At 44.2% G+C, this 21,272-nt stretch overlaps 1 protein-coding gene across 1 annotated transcript in view; it reads right to left on the bottom strand.

Annotated features, from left to right (window-relative positions):
• Window positions 1-6,417: 6,417 nt before the first annotated feature.
• Window positions 6,418-21,272, bottom strand: part of Shisa6 (shisa family member 6) — a 283,314-nt gene continuing 268,459 nt past the window's right edge. Inside the window, exons 5-7 of the mRNA XM_015504527.2 lie at window positions 15,635-15,691; window positions 11,718-11,870; window positions 6,418-9,949 (exon numbers count right to left, since the gene is read on the bottom strand). Of these exons, the coding sequence (XP_015360013.2) occupies window positions 9,396-9,949; window positions 11,718-11,870; window positions 15,635-15,691 (764 nt within the window). The 3' untranslated portion in view covers window positions 6,418-9,395. The remainder of the gene's footprint in view (window positions 9,950-11,717; window positions 11,871-15,634; window positions 15,692-21,272) is intronic.

Below are 21,272 nucleotides of genomic sequence, written 5' to 3'. Positions count from 1 at the left end.
TACGTAGGGATGCTGATACAATGCAAATTCTAAGGTTCCATTGCAAGAGATTCTGATTCAGAAAGTCTAGGGAGGGCACTGGCCATCTGCACTGTAGTGAGCTCCCAGGGGATACTCATGTTGCTACTCTGTGGACCACACTTGAAGTAACATGACTTCAGATGATGGTTTTTAGTTTTCTCCAAGTCTAAAATAAAGACCAGTGTGTGAACCAATATCTTCTGTGGAGTAGAGGAGATCTTCTCCATAATTGCTGTGATGAGCTAGCATGAGTATCACTTAAAACTGGTTCAAGAGAGAATTACTAAAGTGTGCTCCATTGGGAATGGGGGAGGGTGGAAATCTTGTTAATTTGCACTTGTTTCATATCTTTACAACTTGGAGTGAAGGCTGGAGGTGAAAATTTTTTTTCTCCTGTTTGTAGGCAGAGGTCTGGCCCTGAATCACACATTTGTACTCTGTTTCCTCTTTCTTTCTTTCCTTCCTTCCTTCCTTCCTTCCTTCCTTCCTTCCTTCTTCCCTCCCTCCCTCTTCCTCCTCCTTCTTTTTGGTACTGGGATTGAACTCGGGTGCACTTAACCGTTGAGTGGCATCCCCAGCCATTTTTTTTTTTTTTTTGAGATAGGGTCTTACTAAGTTGCTTAGGGCCTTGTTAAGTTGCTAAGGCTGGCCTTGAACTTGCAATCCTCCTGCCTCAGCCTCTCAAGTCACTGGGATAATAGGCATGTGCCACAGCATCAGGCTTGTGTTCTATTTCCAAGGGCATAACAGTTAAATCATCAACTGTTGAGAACTTTCTATGGAAATGCAATCTTTGGGATTTCTTTGACAGCCAGTTGTTGAACTTGGGAACTCACAAAAAGTTATGTGAAACAGAGGCCTCATTCTTCTTTCTCAATATTTTTGCTTCCTCTAGAGCTATCTTTTTGATTCAATGGCAGATAGGTTGACAACTGGGTAGATAGTGTCCTGTAAGTGGTGGCCCCAGCCAAGTATTTTATTACTCCTCATCCAACCCTCTCTATCCTTTGTTTATGATCAATATCAGCTAAGCTCCTCAATTCCCTGAAACATTTTAACAAAGTCATGCAACAGTTTAGATTACCTGGTCCAGTCTATTCATTTTGGTTTAAATGAGAAAGTTGAGATTTGAAGGGGAGAAATAAGTTTTTCCAGGTTACACAGCAGAACCCGAGCAGAACCCTGGCAGAGCCAGTGCAGTGAAAAGGATCTCCTAACCCCTTCCCAGTCCAGTGTTTTTCAACTGCATACACTTCTCATGGATCAGAAAATTGAGATGAACAGGAGAAAGGAAGACAGCAATGTGGGCACCCAACATTCGTTCAGCTACCCAGAAGCCCAGACACAATTTGAATGTTGTTCTGCCATCACTAAATTGTAAACTATCAGACCTGGGAAGAATGTATCCCATTCTCTAACTCTTCAATAATGACACTGGGCAACACATACATAGTATAAAATTTACCAATTCCCTTACTTTAGGAAATTTAAGACATTGCTTTTCCAAATTCTGCTCCCAAACCCCTTCTGCTTTTCCCATTCCTGATACTTGCAGCCCAAATGTGACTGTCTTTGGTCTTGAGTCCTGAAAGGAAAAATATTTCTTGCTTCTTCCTGGAGGTTTTGAGCCTCATTCTCATATTCAGAGAGGAGAAAGAAGATCATTAGTGTCCAAACTGACACTGCTGGTGAAAAGCTGGCCAAGATCCCTGGATCTCAGTGCGTCCAAAGCAAGTTTTCTTTGGTCTTCGCTTGTTAATGATGGTGTATTCAAACCTCCTTTATTTAGATCTCACTGACTTGGAATCAACAGTAATTGTGACAGGGACTAAACTGAGATTTACCTCTTAGGAGTAAAGAGAAAAAGTTGAACAAATTGTTAGAGTTAATGATATTTAAAGAGAGATTGGTAGCCTATTTAAGAAAAAAGTCTACAGCAGTGGATGGAACTCAGTGGTAGAACACATGCCTAGGATGCTCAAGACCCAGTTCACACACCACATACACACACACACACACACACACAAAGATGTTTTAAAGTATTGTAGAAGCACTATCTATAGCATGTTCAGAACCCTGACCTATACCTCTTGACCATTTTATTTATATGTTATTCTTAGCTGTACCATGATCTGAGAATTTTAAAAGCTGTCTGTTTGTTTTTTTTTGCAGTGCGGGGGGATGGAACCCAGGGCCTCTCCCATGCGAGGTAAGTGCTCTACCACTGAGCTATACCTCTACCCCATCTCATGAGAGATGATATTGGGGAATATGTTTTAGTTTAAGCAATATAACTAAATTGTACTTCTCTGAAAGAAGAAAGAATCTTCCACTTAAGAGTTTTGTTTTCTTTTGGGTTTCCTTTTAATAATGGAGATGGCTTAGTGAAGTTTTCTATACTCACAGTGTGTGCATGTGTGTACTTACTCTGAGTTGTCCCGGGTTGGAGACACTCTGACTTAGAAGCAATGACACTGAAATAGTGATTGTTGTAATGCCTAAGTATAGTTCAGAATAGGTGTAGTTATGTGTTATAGCGTTCAAGAATAGTAAACAGGTTTGAAACTTCATCCTAGGTAATAAATGACATAAAGATAGGAGAAAATCAGATGATTTTTCATGTAAGCCCAATGCATCCAATGAGAAGGATTTTATTTTAAAGGGGATGGAGAGTTGGGAAGAGAGCGTGACTGACTGAATTCTGGGAGCAATGGAGATGCTGAAGTTGGGGGTTAGTCAACCATCCTGTTAGGTAACACTGTTTTTGCTCATCCTGTACCTAAGCTCTGATGAATAATGGACTACCTTAACAGCAAAGGTGAGAAAGTTCAAAGAAAATAATATGCAAGATGCGGCTAGAGAAAGAGAGCCCTGAACACACACAACTCCAGATCTAAAATCAGTTATCATGGTGTAGCATGATCCTCTGGATTAAGTGGCCTGGACACGAAACTACTTTCATGCTAACCATAGCACCTAACTTTCAAATCCAGCTAAGACCTAAGGTCCAAGCACAGTGGATTTATGAATATGGACACAACATTAGAACTTGTGACTCTGTTTTGAATTGGTATACTTTGTCCATGGTACCTGTCCTGGGTCCACCTTCCTACATTCCTTTTGTTCCCCGTTTTCAAAAGTACTATTAAATTTTAATGTGTAAACTGCAACATTTACCCACATACACACTTTGGTGATTGTAGTAAATGTATATGGTTGTGCACCCAATACCACAACCCGGTTTTAAAACCCTGCTCACCCCAAGTGTTCCCGAGATCCTGTTTGCAGCCGATACCTGCTTCCACCGTCCCCTCCGATGATGCTCTACATCTTTTTCACACTTTTCAATTAGCTTTGGTTTGAACCCTGTAAAAGTAAGTAGGTGGCTACTTTCAGAGACATGGGTTATGTTGAAACAGCTTTATTTTTTTTTAATCCATAAATATCTGTTACTGACAAAAGTGGAAAAATCCTTAAGACTAAATCTTACTAAAGTGATACCTGTTTACAGTACATATAGAATGTGCTTTGACAGGTAAGTAGGACGATGAGATTTGTACAGAAGCAGTAACAAGGGCACTGCTCGCCATGAAGCTTACATATGGGTAATGAATAAACTGTGCAAAGGTACGGATAGAAAGGTACTGTTCATCAATACTACCATATAATAAACATAGAATCCATAAATTGGGCTAATGCATAAAAATGTTCATTAATCCCCCCCTTAGGAAATTGTGTCCCCAAACTAAAAATATTACAGTAAGAATTGCTTTTTATTAGAGAATTTCAAGAACTCTTTACTACAAAATGTCCAGTGGAGTTATAGAACTAGAGGAATATTTGCCACTACGAAGCAAATGAATGGGTCCTCCCATGGAGTGGCTCTCTCAAGGGTCACTGCAGGGTGGGCAGCACAGTTGAGCAGGGTCTTCCTCTCCCTCCGCAGGGAGGGGATTAAGGAAACAGACAGCATCATTTTTCTGAACAATGGAAGGTTTATGTGTTTGCCGATTTACAAGATGGTTTGGATGAGACCAACTTGGAATCTCCATTCCTGCTTCACAAGCCTTCATGGGGAGGACAATAGTGTCACAGGAGGGGCTAGAGAGATACTAGAGTGGGGTGAGTGCCCACCTCCTAGCAGCCCAGGTGGCGGCGCCTCCTCCTCTCTGGTTCGAATGGAGCCTCCGCGTCCAGACTTGGTCTTCAGGATGCATGTTCCAGAGTGGGATTTAAGAACATTCTTTGCCACACAGAGTCTTTGCCAACTCTGGGGCTCAGAATGTATTTCCCAGCTGTCCTCAGACACAAACTTCATGCCCCAAATTCCCAGGCCGGCTCTGAACTTTCCTCCTCCAGTCCATTCCCTATCTGAAATTGGAATCGCCTCCCTCCAGCTATAAAGGGCCACTTCAAAAATGAAAACTCCAGACTCAGAATTTCCCAGTGACATAGACATCTGGGTGGTTTAGGTGTGTGTCTACAGGAGAGGCTTCCGTGATGCATGGTTGGTGACCTTTTGAATGGTCACACCCTTCATCTTCTGGTCTGAGAGTAACTGTGGGTGGCTGAGCCTGTTGAGCCCACCCCAAGCTTTGGTGAGGAGTCTGGTGGCTGTCTAGGGCTTCTGAGGATGTCACCAGGGGCAGGCATAGTGGAATATGTGCAGCTCAGTTGAGGTGGAAAGGATATGGAGAAAGGATGGTAGATGAGAGGTTGATGGACATGAGAGCCCTAGAATGTAAGAGCTGGGTGAGACTTTGAGGCTCATCTAGACAAAGCCCCTTGTTTTACAGATGGGGGAAACTGAGGCACTGAGCAGGAACATGATTCCCCCTAGGTCACATGGCAAGATGGAGAAAAAGCCAGGGCTGGAAGCCACATCTCCGGAGGCACAGCCCTCTGCTTTCTTTTTCTCCCCAAGTCTGCAGTCTTCCAAAACCAAATACAGAGCCCAGGAAGACTTCTTTCACATTGAATCTGCCATTAAAATGCTGCATTTTATAAAAAATAACATTTGAACCCTGAAAAATACTTCGTTAAAACACAACATGCTTCCTTGAAAATATTCCAGAGCAAAGTTTCCCAGATTTGGAGAGAATGACAGGAATGTGAATGGGAGGTAATATGTCCATACTTCTTAGAATAGGTGCCTTCCAGGGTCCAAGGGATTGGAAGCCCTTTCAAACTTTTACCTTGGGTCAAGTCCACAGATGCCTGTGGAAGGAATCAGGGTGGAAGTCTGGTGGCAGACAGAGTATCTCTGAAGAAAATGGATTGAGTTTGGTGGCAGGGACTTGGGATGGATACTCCTCTATGTGTTGAGAGCTGTGAGTCTTTCAAATCCTTTGGAACAAATGGGGGGGCGGAGGTTGTGATGCACACTATCAGGAAGGAGAAATGAGTAAGAGCAGTTGCTGAGAGCCCCCAAGGGTATGAATCTTTGGCCAGAGCAGGAGCCTCTGGGCTAGTAGAAGCCTGGGGCAGGGGCTTCACGGGTCTTGCAGCTATAGAAACCAAGGCTGATATTTTAGCCATGATACCTCTAACCCAGCAACCCTCTCCCTTCCCTCCCAAAGATCAGCAGGGGAGAGCCCTTGGCTCTAAACCCTGGGCTATCACCTTACAGGTGTAGGAATTGAAGTATAAACCAATAAGACCAAAAGAGGACTCGAGCAATGTCTGATTCTTCCACAGTTTTTACCCAAAGCTCTAGTTCTTGAAACTAGAGACTCTAGCAGGACCAGAGAAAAGAAATTAGGGATGGAGGAAGGTAAATGGAGGAAGAGGGAAATGAGAAGAAAGAGAAAACTGGCACATGAGAGAGACTGAGGTTGAGAAGAGAGTGAGCTTAGAAAAAGGGGAGAAGGTTGGAACTTTCTAAGAGGCAGACCCATTGCCCAAGACACGGGGGAATCCTGAGGCAAGAAGCCCAGTTCGGAGGTTAAGGGATCCTAGGCAGGAGGAAGAAAGACAGGAAAGATGGAAGGGCATAAGGGACCTTGAGATCTTCAGGAGGAACACACAGAGCAGGAGAGACCTGTGCCGACTCCTGTCCATTTCTATCAGAGCAATGGAGACATGCAAGAAAGAGCAAAAGGAGCAGAGGGAAATCTTGGGCTTTAGGCTTCCTTTACTAGGGAGGGACAGGGGTACTTTATTATGAAGGAGGTGTTGCTCCTCTGGGGGTAGCAAAGGCCACTGACCTGGTGGGGCTGAAAGTTGTGAATCTAGGTTCCAGCCCCAGAACCCTCTCTTTATGGGAACTTACCTGGTAATGTGACTTTGCTTATTCCATCGAGATGATGGGACAACTGAATTAACGAGACACAGCAGTCCCCGCTTATTGGCAGGGGATATCCTCCAAGACCCCAAGTAGATGCCTGAAAATGCAGATGGTACCAAGCTCTGTATATATGTTTCGTTTTTTTTTTTTTTCTTATACATGCACATGTGTGATAAAGTTTAGAAATCAGACATGGAAAGAGATTAGCAACAACAGGTAGTAATAAGATAGGATAGTTATAGCAATATATTGTGATAAAAGTTATATGAATTCAGTTTTTCTCTATTAAAAGAGTCAAGACAGATATTAATATTTTAGGACCATGTTTGATGGAAACAGGGTGATGCAAAACTGTGAATGAGTGGGGGACTGCTGTCCCTCTTTGCCCCAGTTAAAAGACATAGTTTTCTGGATTTTGCTATAGGGGGACTGAATTGGAGTATGTTTGTAGACCTGTCTCTATGTAAACCCATCTCTATCCCTTTTTCTCTTGCTTTCTGTTCTTCACTCCCTCTTTTCCTCCTTCCCTCCTTCCCGACTCAAGGGTGAGACAGGGAAAAAAAAATCCTTTAAAAGAAGTAAGGGTTCTAAGCAGAATTTTCTGCTCCAACGGACACCAAAGATTTTCAACCAGACAGTGGTAAGGCTGGAATGAGAAATTTTCTGAGATCAACCTGTCAAACAACCCTTGAGACAGACACCTTGTCAGAGACAGGGCTGAGGGAAAAGCATCCCCCTGGGGGATGGAGAACTTGGTGGCTAGAAGATGCCTAGATGGGATGTGCCCAGCTCTCGGGTTTAGTGTGTGCATGTGTAGACACCCGGGGAGGGAATTCTCACCTACCCATGTCCTGTCCTCATCCCCTCGGCCAACAAGTGGCTCTCGAGGCTTACGGGCCAGCTGTGAGACACATCTTTAAATCTGGGAGTGATCAACTGCTATATTTATACTGATTACTTGTTTTCTGAGCCTCCTTAGAAGCCTCCAGCCTTCTAGAACAAACACTCATAAACCCATGGGGACCAGCCCTTAAGAAGGTTTATGTGTTTGTGGGGAAGAAAGCAAAGTGGACCCTGGCTCCCTGGCACCACAGTCCCAGGGACACTTGCCCAGTGGGGAAGCTGAGGGCTGCATCTTTGTAACCCCAAACCTCCATCCCCTCAGGATTCATGCCGGGCATTCCTGTTCACTCTGGGAAGTGAGCCTTGGGGAGGGGAGGAGAAAAAGAGCTTTGCAATTTCTTGAAATCTGTAAGAGGAAGCAGTCCATTGATCTCTCTGCTGTTCCTGGACTTGATTAAATATCCCCAGGGTAGATACTGAGGAATCCTCCCACCCTTCTTTTTTATAAAGGGCCATCCATGCGGAACTGAGGGAATGTCAAATTCCAGTTAAGGGCAGGGTTGCTGAAGTCTTGTTTTTCTCTCATCATGCCTTTACCAAACAGTCTGGAACTGATTTCCCCCAGCCCTAGCTGGGGAAGGTGCCCTGGCTCTGAGAATGGAGGAGCCCCCATCTCCCTTCCCCTGGTCTTGGGGGGAGGGTGCGGACACTGCTCTGTTCATGGTTAGTTGCCCAGGAGCGGTCAACCATTGTCCACTCTCTAGGTTGAAGACAGAAAAGGGGCTGGGATGGGCTGGCAGTGGAGCCCCTCACAGAGAGGGTGGGCGCGGGTCTGCCTGATGCCCACTGCAGGGAAAAATTAATGAGGTGTGTCTGGGGAGGGGGGGGTGGGCTAGTTAGCTCCCAGATCAGCAGCCCAGAAGACCATTGTTTAAATGCATTTGACAATGTGTCTGTACCCCTTTGGGCCAGTGGTCTGAGAAAAGAGCAGCCAGGACAGAGTAATGGAGCTATGGGGGAAGGGAAGCCAGAGTGGGAGAGGGAGTTCTGAACCCAGAAGGAGCCCAGCAAACGGGCTGAAATGGGGGAAAGAGGAGTGTGAATGGTGTAGGACAACTACCTCAGGGATGTCCTTCTTGTTGGGGGTGCTGAGCACCCCGTCTCTAGAAGCATTGCCTCTGTCCTGCCTGAGGCTCATGGTAGAGGACAAGCAGAGACCTGGAAAGATGGGAATGGTGAGCCCCTGAGATCCTGGGCATCACAGTGGCCCTCCCCACCCTGCCTCTCTCTGACCACCGAAGGTGCCTCCGGGGAGCAAAACAGGGGTGGAGAAGGCAGGCCCGAGTGGCGGTCATAGTTCAGACTTAGAGGCCTGGAAGAAATGTGGGGATGATCAGGAAGGGCACTCCTGAAGTCCCTGCAGCCCACTGCTACTCCCCTTGGGCTAGGGGGACAAGAGCTAAAGCCCCAGAGAACTTGAGGGTGAATCAGGTAGGCCTAGGGAAAGCCAGTCCCCTATAGGAGGGGGGCCAGGGCCTCCCGTTGGAACAGGACAGGGGTCCCAACAGCAAAGATGTCGCTGAAGGACAGAATGCTCCCTGTCGCCGGGTTGAAGAGAGGGAAGGAGGGCCAGGGTGGGGTCAGCAAAGGAAGGGCCACTTGGTGGGGACCAGAGAGTTCCAGCAGGCAGAAGAGAATCGTTATTGTGCTTATGAACACAGCAGCTCTCCGACTGCGAGAGCGAGCAGGCAGTTTGTAGGCACTAGAAGATTTCCGTGATGCATTCTAGGTCAATGAATGAGACCGAGCAGCCTCTTCGGTCAGCCCACTGACTGTACCCGCTGGCCGGTTCCAACCCAGGCAGCTTCAGATCAGGAGAGGGTCTTTTTGGCTGACAGAACCTGCCACTGAGTCCTCAGAAGGGGGAGGAGGGGACGTGGGACAGAGGGGAGCCCGTGAAGGTGTGGGAGTGAGACTGGGGCCTCGCCTCTCTCCTCACTCCCTGGGGACTCTACTGGAAGAGTAAGAGCAGTCGCTCCAGATACTGGGTCTGAGTGTTGGACCAGGCCAAGGGGCTGTGTCCCCTGGGGGTATGGCTTTCTCGACCAAGGTGCACACCCCCACCTACCACAGAGGGGACCAGGGAAGGGAGAAGTACAAGGAGAGAAGCTCTGCTCCTGACCCCTGCCCTGCCCTGCCCTGCCCGGTCCCAGCCCATCAGATGGCCCCAGCCGGGCCCCGCCAGTCACACGGTCACTTCAGTCTTGCTGGCGGTATAGCAGGTGTGGTGGCCAGGGATGTAGTGCAGCTGCTCCACCGTGTTGTGTCTGCGTGAGGCAAAGGCGTGGCGCTTGGCTGCCGTGGAGTGACTCTTGCCCAGGGTGGCGTAGGAGTTATTGGAGGCACTGGGATGGGAGTGCATCTTGGTCATGCGGTAACGGTCCAGCACGGGCGTGGACACAAAGACGTCCGTGTGCGAGATGGCCCGTGACAGCGACTGCTCGGGGAAGGCCGTCCGCTCTGGGGACAGCAGCGGGTCCTGGGAGTGCAGGCGCTCGGTGGAGAGCAGCTGCTCATCAGACAGGATGCGGTCGTAGGGCATACTGAACTCATCGGGCAGGCGCCGCTCTGGGGACAGAACCCTGTCCTGGGACATGGCCCGGATGGGCCTGCGGGGTCGTTCTCGGGGCAATGGCTTCTGCTGTGACATCTGGATGACATTGAGGGGGAGAGTGCCCCGGGCAGCCAGATCAGGCAGGTGCCTCCGTCTCATGTAATACTCATCAGCCTCCTTGTCAGCTGCAGGGGAGAGAGAGAGAGAGAGAGAGAGAGAGAGAGAAGACAACACGTGACCCCATAGCCAGGGCCTTGGATAGAGTCCTTCAGGCAACTTGATTAACACAGACCTGTAACTCTTCCAGGACAACATAGTCAAAGTCCTTTAGTTGATGGAGTGGGACACAGAGGCTCAGACAAGTGAAGGCCATGCTACTCTACTGAATGTGCAAACTAACCCCTGGGGACTTGTGCAGTGCAGGTTCTGATGTTCTGATTCAGGGGTTTGGTAGGGGTCCAACAGTCTGCCTCTCTAACATGCTCCCAGGTGCTGCTCCTGGTCCAAGGACCACCTCAAGTAGTAAGAGGTTAAGGAGCTTCCTCAAGATTACCAGAGAGTTCATGCAGAGCTGATACAAGCCCAACTCCCTGAGCCCTCCTGCCCTGACGCTGTACCTATCTCACCACAGTCCTGAAATAGAATGGTTCCCTGTCTTGCTGAAACATCTAAGTAGCACTCGGCAGCTTTCAGATAGGAGGTCTAGAGCCTCTTTGGGAGCTGGGTCACAGAATCAGCCTCCTGGTAGGATAAGTAAGATGCTCCAACTACAAGGCACTTGTGAAAATCCTTAACTTAGCAATATAGTAACACCTTCTCTGGAATAGCAGCCAATGCGCAGGAAGCCAACACACAGGCATCCAGCCCCCACACAGCCATACAATCAGCCTACACAAACTCTTGCCTGTACCCACAACTATAGCAGGCTGGAAGGATCCTATGTGTGCATTTCATTCAGATGCTCCATGCTCTTCTTCCAGACCTTCCCTCTAGACCTTTGAATTTATGTAGGACACACACAAACCTGCATTGCTCCAGATTTCAGCCATGAGACTTCCTATAGACAGCATTTGAATTTTCTGCCAAATGCAGGAATGGGGCCTGCTTCTCATTTGGCCCAGAGGAGTCGCTGATGGATATATCCTGCCTAATGAGTAACATTCCCTCATTTCAGTACATCCACCAGATTCCTCAACTCATCAGAGATGCCCACCTCTTGCCAGAGAAACTCAATGTTCCACCACAGAGGTGTCTGATGTAAACTTGAGCCATTCTACCCAGAAGCCCTGAGTCTTGAATCACAGTTGGATGATCATCAAAAGAGATTCATGGGGAGAGCAGGGGGCAAGAGTGGTCCAAGGGTCAGAAGATCTGGAAAGGAGAGCTGTCATTCAATGAACTTTCTTGACTTCTTAGTATCTTAAACCCATCAATACCATAGCCTACCTAGACTCAAATGGCACAATTGCAGTCCCTGGATAAACCAGCTTTAACTGATGAAATGGGATTTGCACCTGAGAGGTAGAAGTCTTTGGTCCTTAAGATGGCATTGCTTTGGTTAGAGAGGGAGCTGGTTTATGAGGCTTTTGAAAGATCTCAGAGAAAGCTCTGGACACTATTACTGTCTATTTCAAGATAGGATATAGAGCAAGAAGTGCCCATGGTTTGAAAAACACAGGTGGTGTGTAGGCTAGGGAAGGCTCCTTGCAGTTGAACTGGTGCATGAGTTGAAGTGCTGCCCCTTATGGGAATGTAGATCTGAGTCCTGTGGCCTCTGTTCTATCTATGGAAAGAGTGAACTCAGACCATGTACACCTTCCTGTGTACCATTCCCCTCTTTGTCCTTGGGATTCTGCACCTGTCCTCTTGGGTACCAGACAAGAGAGTGAGACAGAGGAGGATGCTTTGGAGACCCCAGAGACAGACCTCAGCCCTAAGGGGAACTTGGCTTACTTAGCCTCTTCAGAGATGAGTACTTGCTCGGGTTGGTCTTCACTGCAGACTCATAGGAGGGGGGAAGGTGAGCCAAGTTCTGGAAAGAGCGGGAGAAGGAGAGGTCATAGGGCTCGGTGGCTGATGTCAGGATGTTGTTCATCCTTGGCTTCTCTGCAAGAAAAGGGAGGAAAGTGCATTGTATTAGTGAAGACAAAAGCTGAGGTAGGCAAGAGATAGGGTCCAGGTTCCCTCTCTCCACTTTCTGCCTCATCACTCACTAGAGTCCCCATTCTGCTTTCCTGAACCACTATGCTAGGACACAGCAGGTGCTGTTGACTCAGTTTCCCTCGGGTTCAGTTCCAGTTGTCAATAAGCCTAGGAGGAGGTTTTAACTGTCACTGGCTCCTATGGTGTTGACTATTCCTTGAATCGCAGACTGAACTCAGACTCAGAAGTAGAATTTTTCTCCTGGGACATCACTAGGTTGTCTGATGAAAATGTAAGCCAGATGTAACTGAGGAGCATCATAAAATCATCCACTTCTGTGCTAAAGTATCCTCTACTAATAGCTGCAGGAAAACCCCACTCTCTGACTCAGACAAATCGGACTTGGGAGGAGCTGCAGTGACTTGTTCTACATACCCGTGGAGGAAGTGCACCTAGGACTCAACTCTGCTGAAGTTCCAACCCACGCTCTGTGCACGATGTCATTCCGCTCCTCAGACAGCTACTGCTCCTTTGGCCCTCTCCAAGCCCCACACCTGACAAGCCATTGTGAGCCTCCCCTCCAAGTATCTTACTTTAATCCCTTTCCCAGAAGCCCCTTTAGTCCTCTCTAAGGTGCTAGAGGAAAGAATGTGGGCAAACATGCTCATCACACCCTTCCTCTTCCCCTGAGATTTTTCCCTCTTCCCCTGAGATTCCAAGGTCAGAAGAGAGAGGATCGAATATCGCTCAGTGACAGACCTGGGGAGAAAATGGAGGAAGGAATGGAAAAAATGGTAAAAGGGAAATGGAGTGAATGACCAATGGGGGCACCATGCAGGGTGAGCTAGGAGCCAGATTAGGAATAACACAGGAAGGGAGAGAGCAAGGGCATGGCTGGGTAAGGGAGAGGTGGTGAGCATTGGGGTCAGAAAGGAGTGGTGGAAAGGCAGGCAAGCATGCCTTAAAGCTTGACAGGAGGAGGAGGAGCCACACACACAAAAAATGACAGGAGGTAGTTGCTGGTGGAAATAGTGGTACTATTCTCAGAAACCAGGCAGTTGAGGGGCTACCGTTTGGCTGCATCATCCCTCCATCTTCCATGGTTGGTATACCTCTAAGAAGGGGTCTTGGGACAGATGTGCAGATGGACTGTAGTTTCCCACACCTCTTGGCAAAGAGTGTGCTGGAATCATGGACCACGAGAATTCTGTGGACAGTGGGGGAGTGAGAAGCCCTCCTCGGCTTTATCCAAGGGCAACTCCAAGAATAGGGAACTCCTGGCTTCTCTATCCTTTCCTGCCTGCATTGTCACCCCCAGAACTGGGGATCGAGCCAGAGGATTTCAGCCAATCAGCTGTTGTTCATACCAGCTCGGTACATATGTGAGGGGGTGGGGGATGCTGTGCATCCCTGAGAGATCAGAACATACTGTACAGAGAGCACCTCCCTGGCATGGACCAGGACAGATGCCAGGAAGTGGGGTGGGCAGGAAGCTGAGAGCTCTGATCCCTAGACTTGGTTTAGCCACCAGTCCCTTAGCCTTTGTTTCTTCACTTCTGGATGTACTTGAGAAGACCAGACTTTTTTCTGCTTATTGGCATCATTCTTCCAAGGAGGACATCACTCAGCGCACCCCCTTCCAAATGCAATATTTCTGGATACTGTTGCTCCACCACTGTTTTCTAAAGCATGACACTGAGTCAGTGCCAACTCTAACTTGCCTTTTGTCCCCATCAGGATTGCCCCTGGCCCCTTGATCATGCTTTCTCTCCTTCCTTACTCTTCCTCTATCAGATTCTCCCTTAACTCCAAGCTCTTGGTTGTGATCATGTCACATCTTTTCAGCTCACAATGATGTCTTCTCTTCTGGCTCACTTAACCCTTCTCGCAAGGTCCACCTGGGTTAGTGTCTAACTGGTCTCTCATAATTTGACCTGAGTTGGTCTTGTGGCTCTTCATCAATGGCCATCTTCTTGACAGCATATGCCTTGCTCTCGGATTTTCCTGATTATTTCCTATTACTTGGCACCAAACCAGGATCCAACTGGACCTCTGTGGTTAATCAGGCCTCCTCCTTTCTTAATAATTGCTCTGTCAGTTCCTGGGGAAAAGGTAATATCTAAGACAGGAATGCTCCTCCCACACCTTAAGCTGCTCAAGGGCAGGTACTGGAACTCATCAACCCCCATCTCCTTGCCTCAGTTGGAGGAAAGATGGCAGGAAGAGAGAGAGGGAGGATGGCTCTTCCTTTTGTACTTGGTCCTCTGTGCTTGTGCTGGCTCCTTCTGGGAAAAAATCAGCTCAGCCTTTGCTCTTCCCATAATGTTACTGAGTCAGTGGAAGCTCTCGACACCATTGGCATCCCAGGGCTCCCTATCTCTACCCTCTGTTTTTCTCTTTTGGGATTCTTGCACAGATTGTTCTCACTCCCAAGGCTTCTGTTGCTGTCTCCAAAGTTTAACTTGGATGTTCTGCACTAACCTTCCTCCAGACTTCATTTCTGCATCCCTACCTGCCTATTGAAGGATTTTTTTTCTTGCAAATCCTATACTCATATCAAACTCTTGATGTCCAGATCCAAACTCACCATGAACAACTCCATTCCCTGTACACATGATTTTCCTGATTGCTTAGGTGGTATTATCAGCCCCTCCTCCACTCTTCTCATTAATCTTGGCTTGCTATTCTCCATGGCTCTCCTCAGCCCTGCTCAGTTACTAACAAATCTTTCTCAATATGTTTCATATATCGATCCTCCTTCCTGCTCCCTCAACACTGCCACTCTTTTCAATGATCTCTCTCAGTTGTAATTCTAGCTAGACCCTACAACCTGAAATTTCTGATTATACTACTCTTTAGTCATATATTTCTACTAGGAGCACTACACTTGAGGGGCACATCAAAACAGTCTATTCCCCTACTTTTAATTAAAATGTCCCTCAACCTCGATGCTGAGGCACTGTGCAATCTCACATGAGAGTGGTAGGTCTCTACCATGTGGGTTGTTGAATTTATCTTTGTATTTTTCAGACTCTCTCTCACTAAAACGTGAATAATGCTTATGCTCTTTCATAGCAAAGAGACAGGAATAATTGAAGCTTCACAGTTTACATGGCCGTCTTATGTTCTGTTGAGCTTTGAATAGGGACTCCCCAAATAGGTTTTTCTCCGTGGTCCCAAATATTGTGACCTGGTGGGAGGATGTTAGAACCGGGGAGGGAAAAACATGGTTTTGTAACTCTTTGGCTGTCCTCCTCTGCTAAGGGTTCTCTGCCTCTTTCCCTGCCAAGAGGCTGAAGCCCAATCAGCTCTGAGTTTCATCAAATATTAATTAGTTTGGGGAAGATGGAGATAGTTTAACCAAGTCTCATGTCCATTTGTATTAATGATGCCAAAAGTAGATTTGGGCAAAGAAGCGTGTTCATCTTCTTGCCGTAGACACAGAATCTATGACCGCAAGAAGTGACACATATTGCAAATGTAAATGAGTTGAGAAAGGATCTTGCTTCTTCTCTTTCATGGCAGGAAATCACTCTGCTATCAGAGACAGAAGCACCAAGGGGACGAAGGGAGAGTGGAGATTTGTGGCCAGGAGGAGGGCAGGCATGTGGCTCCTCAGTTTCAGTGAGTCAATGACCATGCATTTGATGCTCGGATAGGCATCCATGGTTGGAATGGAGCCACTTGGAATGAGGATGGAATGCCGAGTGCTCTCAGTCATCTCTCACCATGTGTAGGGGTCTGGGTAGCACTGCTTAAAATCGGATGATTATACTGATGATCACCTGAAAGTCACAGAAAAGAAAAAATTAAAGAAGGGCTCAAACATTCCAATGTCTCTCCAACATGACAGCAGCTCTCTTTACCTCTAAGTCTTTTTCTGACTCAAGGGAAATACTTCTAAGAAAGGCAGGAGTTAGTGTATTATGCTCCAAGAAACTGTTTTTGTCTCTCTCCTGCTTCATCTAGGCTTCCTCTGTCACCATGGTGACCCACACCCATCCCTGGATGTGGCTTACCAGCTATACATACTTGTTGGGATAGAGGGAGGTGAAAAGGAACATTTGGCAAGCATATGTACATAGGATGGGGAACTGAGTTGGTGGGAGGGTGCTAGGGTGTGGTTAACCAGGATTAGGATCCCTGACTTAAGGTTTTTGTTTTATTTTATTTTATTTTTTTTAATTTTTTTGGTACTGGGGATTGAACCTAGGGACACTCAACTACTGAGCCACATCCCCAGTCCTCTATTGTATTGTATTTAGAGACAGGGTTTCTCTGAGTTGCTTAGGGCCTTACTAAGTTGCTGAGGCTGGCTTTAAACTCACCTTCCTCCTGCCTCAGCCTCCAAAGCACCATCGTGCCCAGCTTAAGAATTTTAAATACAGGTGTCTGGGGATATCCTGAGATGCAGCAAGCTGATGAGAACTATCCACTGCCTGAGATCAGGAGTCCTGGGTTCTAGGCTAAATGACATACCCAATAATTTAGAAGAATTTCTTTTATTAATATTGCAAAAGCCTACTTAGATAGATCCATAAAATAAACAGATTTTGGGTATTGCTGTCAAAGTCCAGAGTTCAGGGCATTCCAAGAGCTTCTAAATGGTTAGAATGGAGATTTAGCTTGCCTCTAATGTATACTCCCAACATTGTATTATTGCTACAACTCAGTGTTGTATTTTTTTTTAATATTTTTTATTAGTTATAGAGGGCACAATATCTTTATTTTGTTTATTTATTTTTATGTGGTTCTGAGGATCTAACCCTAGTCTCACACATGTCAGGCGAGCGCTGTACTGCTGAGCCACAACCCCAGCCCAACAGTATTGTATTCTTGATTTCTCTGGTGTGTGTATCTGATTTTAACCAAGAGACACAAGGTATTTTTTCTTCTTTATTTCAGTACTGGGGATTGACCCCAAGGGGGCTATGAGTGAACTACATTCCCAATGTTTTAAAATTTTATTTTGACACAGGGTGTCACTGAGTTGCCCAGGCTGGCCTTGAACATCTGATCCTCCTGCCTCAAACTCCCAAGTCACTGGGATTACAGGAGAGTGCCACCACACCAGCCTGCAGTCTTTGCTTTATTATACCTACACTGTGGAATATGGCTCTGTCATATTTTGTTTATTTATTTTTATGTGGCACTGAGGATCTAACAGGGCTAGTACATCATCTTCACAGGGCTAGTACATCTGTCTCTATTTCTGTACATCTTGTGGAAATTGTCTTTCTTACCCTTGGCATTATACTCTCTGGCTACTCATTCCCTAGTTCCTTTATGGTATCCCTTTCCCTCTTCTCCAAGAACGGAGGCTCTTAGAGAAGCATTAGTTAGCATTTCCATCTCCTAAAACACTACTCTTCATGAAGACTTCAATGCCGACTTCAATGCCATTCAAAATATTCCACCCTCTTGCCCAAAGTGATAGTTTGCCAATCTGCAACTTTAGACTGAGGCAAATCTGATTTGCAATTTACATTTTAAACTGCTAATGGACATCCCTTGACATTCCTGCCCTTACTCCAGACCATAAGTCCCAAAGTGAGTTTATCGTTTTATTCTCCTTTGTTCAAGTTCTAGGTACTTATGTTTCATGGGTGTGGAAGGTGAAACATCAGTCATCTTGATTGTTTTCCTCCTTTCATTCTCCATATTCACATGAACCCTCAAAGTTTTCTTCCAATTGTTTTCTACTGAATCCAGGCCCACACTATATCTTTATTGTCAAGATTTTGCTTAGCTCGAAGCTCCGGCCATTTCTAAGACAAATCATCCTGTAACCTCTTAACCACATAACATTCCCCAAACCAATAAGTCTGGACTCTAAAAAATCAAGCACACTATCTAATATGATGTGGGCTTGGGCAGCAGGCCAGAATCTCTCATTTGAAGAGAATGTCCCTTCCTGAGAAAGATAAAGTTACAGCCAGGGAAGAAAATATTTGCCAAAGGTTGAATAGGACCTGGATTTAAGAAGAAGAGGAAATCCAGGAAAGGAGAGAAAATATTTTTTTTCCTCTTGCTCATTTCCAGAAACAAGGAGAAAAGTGATTCATTTCCTCCCTCCCTCTTTCTCTCCCTCCCTATCCTCTCTCAATATTTCCCTTTCTTTATTTGGTTGATTGGTTGGTTTTTAAGCAATATGGCAGTATCAACAACAGGGGGTGCCCAGGTTAAATGGTGGAGAGTTTTTAATCTAGGGTCTTGGCAACACCAGGCAAGGATTATGGATAATGCAGATTCAGATAATTTCTGATAACCGATTATACTCTATGCCCTGTGCTAAGCTCATTCACATGGATTTTTTTTCTTCTAAAATTATTTTTCTAATTTTAATTGTACATATTTATGAAGTTCAAATTCCATATATATATATATATATATATATATATATATATATAATGAGTAACGACCAATCAGGGTAGTTAGCATTTCCATCTCCTAAAACATTGAACAAAATGTTTTGGATCAACAAATAATATTTGTAGATATTTATGGGTTACAGTGTGACATTCAATACATGCGTATAACATGTACGATCAAATCATGATAATTAACATTTCCTTCTCCTTATCTCTTCTCTGTATTTGGAGTCTTTGAATCCCTCTCTTCTAGTTATCCATAGGTGTATAATAGGCTGTTGTGAACTGTAGCCCCTCCCCTTATGCTATATGCAGGACACTAGAAGTTATTCCTTGTGTCTAATTGTTTTGGTATACATTATCCATCTCCCTTCTACTCCTATGGCCCCCCTCCTTCCCAACCTCTGGTAATCACTCTACTACATTCAGATCAATGTTTAAGCTTCTATATGAGAGAGAACATATGGTATTTGTCTTTCTGTGTCTGACATATTTCACTTAACATAATTCCCCCAGTTCCATTGATTTTCACATGCATTTTTTCTAAACTAATCCTTCCAAAGATCCCCATGTGATTCAGAGAAGAGTAGAATGAATATAGATTATTGGCCTATCATTTGCCAGACACTATAAAACTCTCTAAATACCTTAATTGCAATCTTTATGTATTTGTCTTTTTTTCTTTTACAGATGAGGTCATGAACTTCATCTGCAAACTCCTGTCTTGAGTTCACATATTTTGTATGTAAATACCATGCTTTTTCTTTTGTTTGAATCTCACTGAAAATGTTTTTTTTCTAACACTTGAATTTTTCCTGTGTTGGTATTAAGGAGAAATATCTTCAATTAAATATAAAGATAAAATTAAAACTGCCCTAAGATAATCACTGTGACATTTTCTTTTGTTTCACTTCTTGCATAAATAACTGTGTGTGCTTACACACCCACACACCCACACACAACCCCCACACACACTTAAATAATGTTACATGAATACTTCTGTAGATGTGTGTCATTTTTCACACAGATTACAGTTCTAAAATGGATTAAAACATGATGGTGATTTGATCCTCACCCTTCTGCAAAATTTCCAATGTATGAGGCTATTTACTGCAGTATTTTTACATTAACAAAAGCAAGGAAACAATCCAAGTGCTCATACATATGTGTGGATATGCACATAGAGATAAAAATATATAGTTTCCCTATTGCAAGCATGCTGCACATGTTACTTTAATTTTTTTATACTTATCAAACATCATATTCTTGGATATATTTTCATGTTTTAAAATATGCCTTGAAATATTTTCTATAATTTCACAATGGTCTTTGTATAGAATAACCTGTTCTTTATTTCTGTATATTATTTCTTTAGATAATATTTCTATACATCATTTGTATCAAATACAGAAAAATATATTTGTTTAAGCATTATACATTGAAGTATATATATTTAAGCATACCTCTATATTTTGGTATTTAGATTATTTAAAAGTTTAAGAATGGTATACCAAACAACCTTAACACAAATCTGTGGCAATGTATCATTTCCCTAGGCTAATAATTAAAAACATTTCTAAGTCAGCATGTCATCAATTACCCAACAGTGTGATAAAGTAGATGATAGATTTCCTCATATTGAAACATTGAACTATTCCCGGAACACATTCTATTTGATTCTGTTGTCTTCTTATTTCATTACAACTCTGGCTTGTATTTGCTTATATTTAATTGACATACATTACGCATTCATAAAATTTGTATTTTTCTGTGCTAACACTGTCAAGGAGTTTTGTTTGAAGATAATTTTTGTGAAACCAAATGGATAGCATGGAATCTTTTCCTCTACTTTGAAATTATTTATATAGCACGTGAAGTATCTGTTCTTTGGAAGTTTGAAGGAATGTAACAATAAAAATGCCTTATGTCTTGGGGGGGCAGTCCTTCTGTTAGCATAGGACTAGAGGCGTGGCTTGTATTATTTCATTGACTGCTTCACTGCTTTGGGAGGTAGATATTGTTATCATTGCCAGTTTAGAGATAAGGAAACAGGTTTTAAAAGATTGAATATTTTGCCCAATGTTATATAGCTAGCAAGAGAAGCTGGAATGCAAATCCTAGGAGACTAGTGCTAGATCCCAAATCCTTAACCAATATGTATCTTGCTTTCTCATGCTTGGCAACATAGTCCTTGCAAATTGATTCATTCAAGCTTTCTGATACTAATTTCAATTTGTAATTTATATTTTTTCTTTAAAAAAAAAAAACCTTATTGGACATTTAAAATCTTATTGCCTGAAAACTGTAATACCCCCTACAACATTCTCTATACACGAAGGCATTTCCCCTTCATTGTTCTTTATTTTTTGTATCCATGTTTTCTGAATTAGTAATGTATTCATATTATTCTCCTTTTCCAAAAAAAATGACCTGTATGTATTGATTCTATATTTTTTTTCTATCTTCAAATAATTATTGTATGCTTTTGGATTTGTTAAGTCCTGCCTCTTCATTTTCTTTGGTTTTGGTTTGTTATTGTTTTATAATTTCTTGGCTTGAATCTTAGGCTATTTATTTTCCTTTTTGTTTCTATTAATAATATAAGGTTTTCTGCTCTGAATTTACATCTGGCATTATCCCATGAGCATCAGTACGCAGTGTCCTTATTGTTGTTGTGTCCTCGGTGATCTGTAATTGCAGCCTTGCTATCCTCTCTGACCCAAGAGTTATTTAGTAGAGTGTTGTTAAATTTTAAAGTGTTGTTGATTTGAACTTTTGCCATTAATTTCCAGTTTTACTGTACTGTGGTCAGAGAACAAGGCCTGCCCGAATTTTGCTTTCTGGAATTTCATTGGAATCTCCTTTGTGGGTTAATAGAAGATCAATTTTTATAAATGTTTTATGAGTACTTAGAGAAAAGGTATATTTTCACTTTGTAGAGTACAAAATTGACATCTATCTATTAAATCAGACACATGACATGCATTATTCAGTT

Source organism: Marmota marmota, unplaced genomic scaffold (genome assembly GCF_001458135.2).
Source record: "Marmota marmota marmota unplaced genomic scaffold, marMar, whole genome shotgun sequence".
In the NCBI taxonomy this organism is placed as follows: domain Eukaryota; kingdom Metazoa; phylum Chordata; class Mammalia; order Rodentia; family Sciuridae; genus Marmota; species Marmota marmota.
Note: the sequence above shows the minus strand (reverse complement) of the source record. Positions and strands in the feature narration are given on the sequence as shown.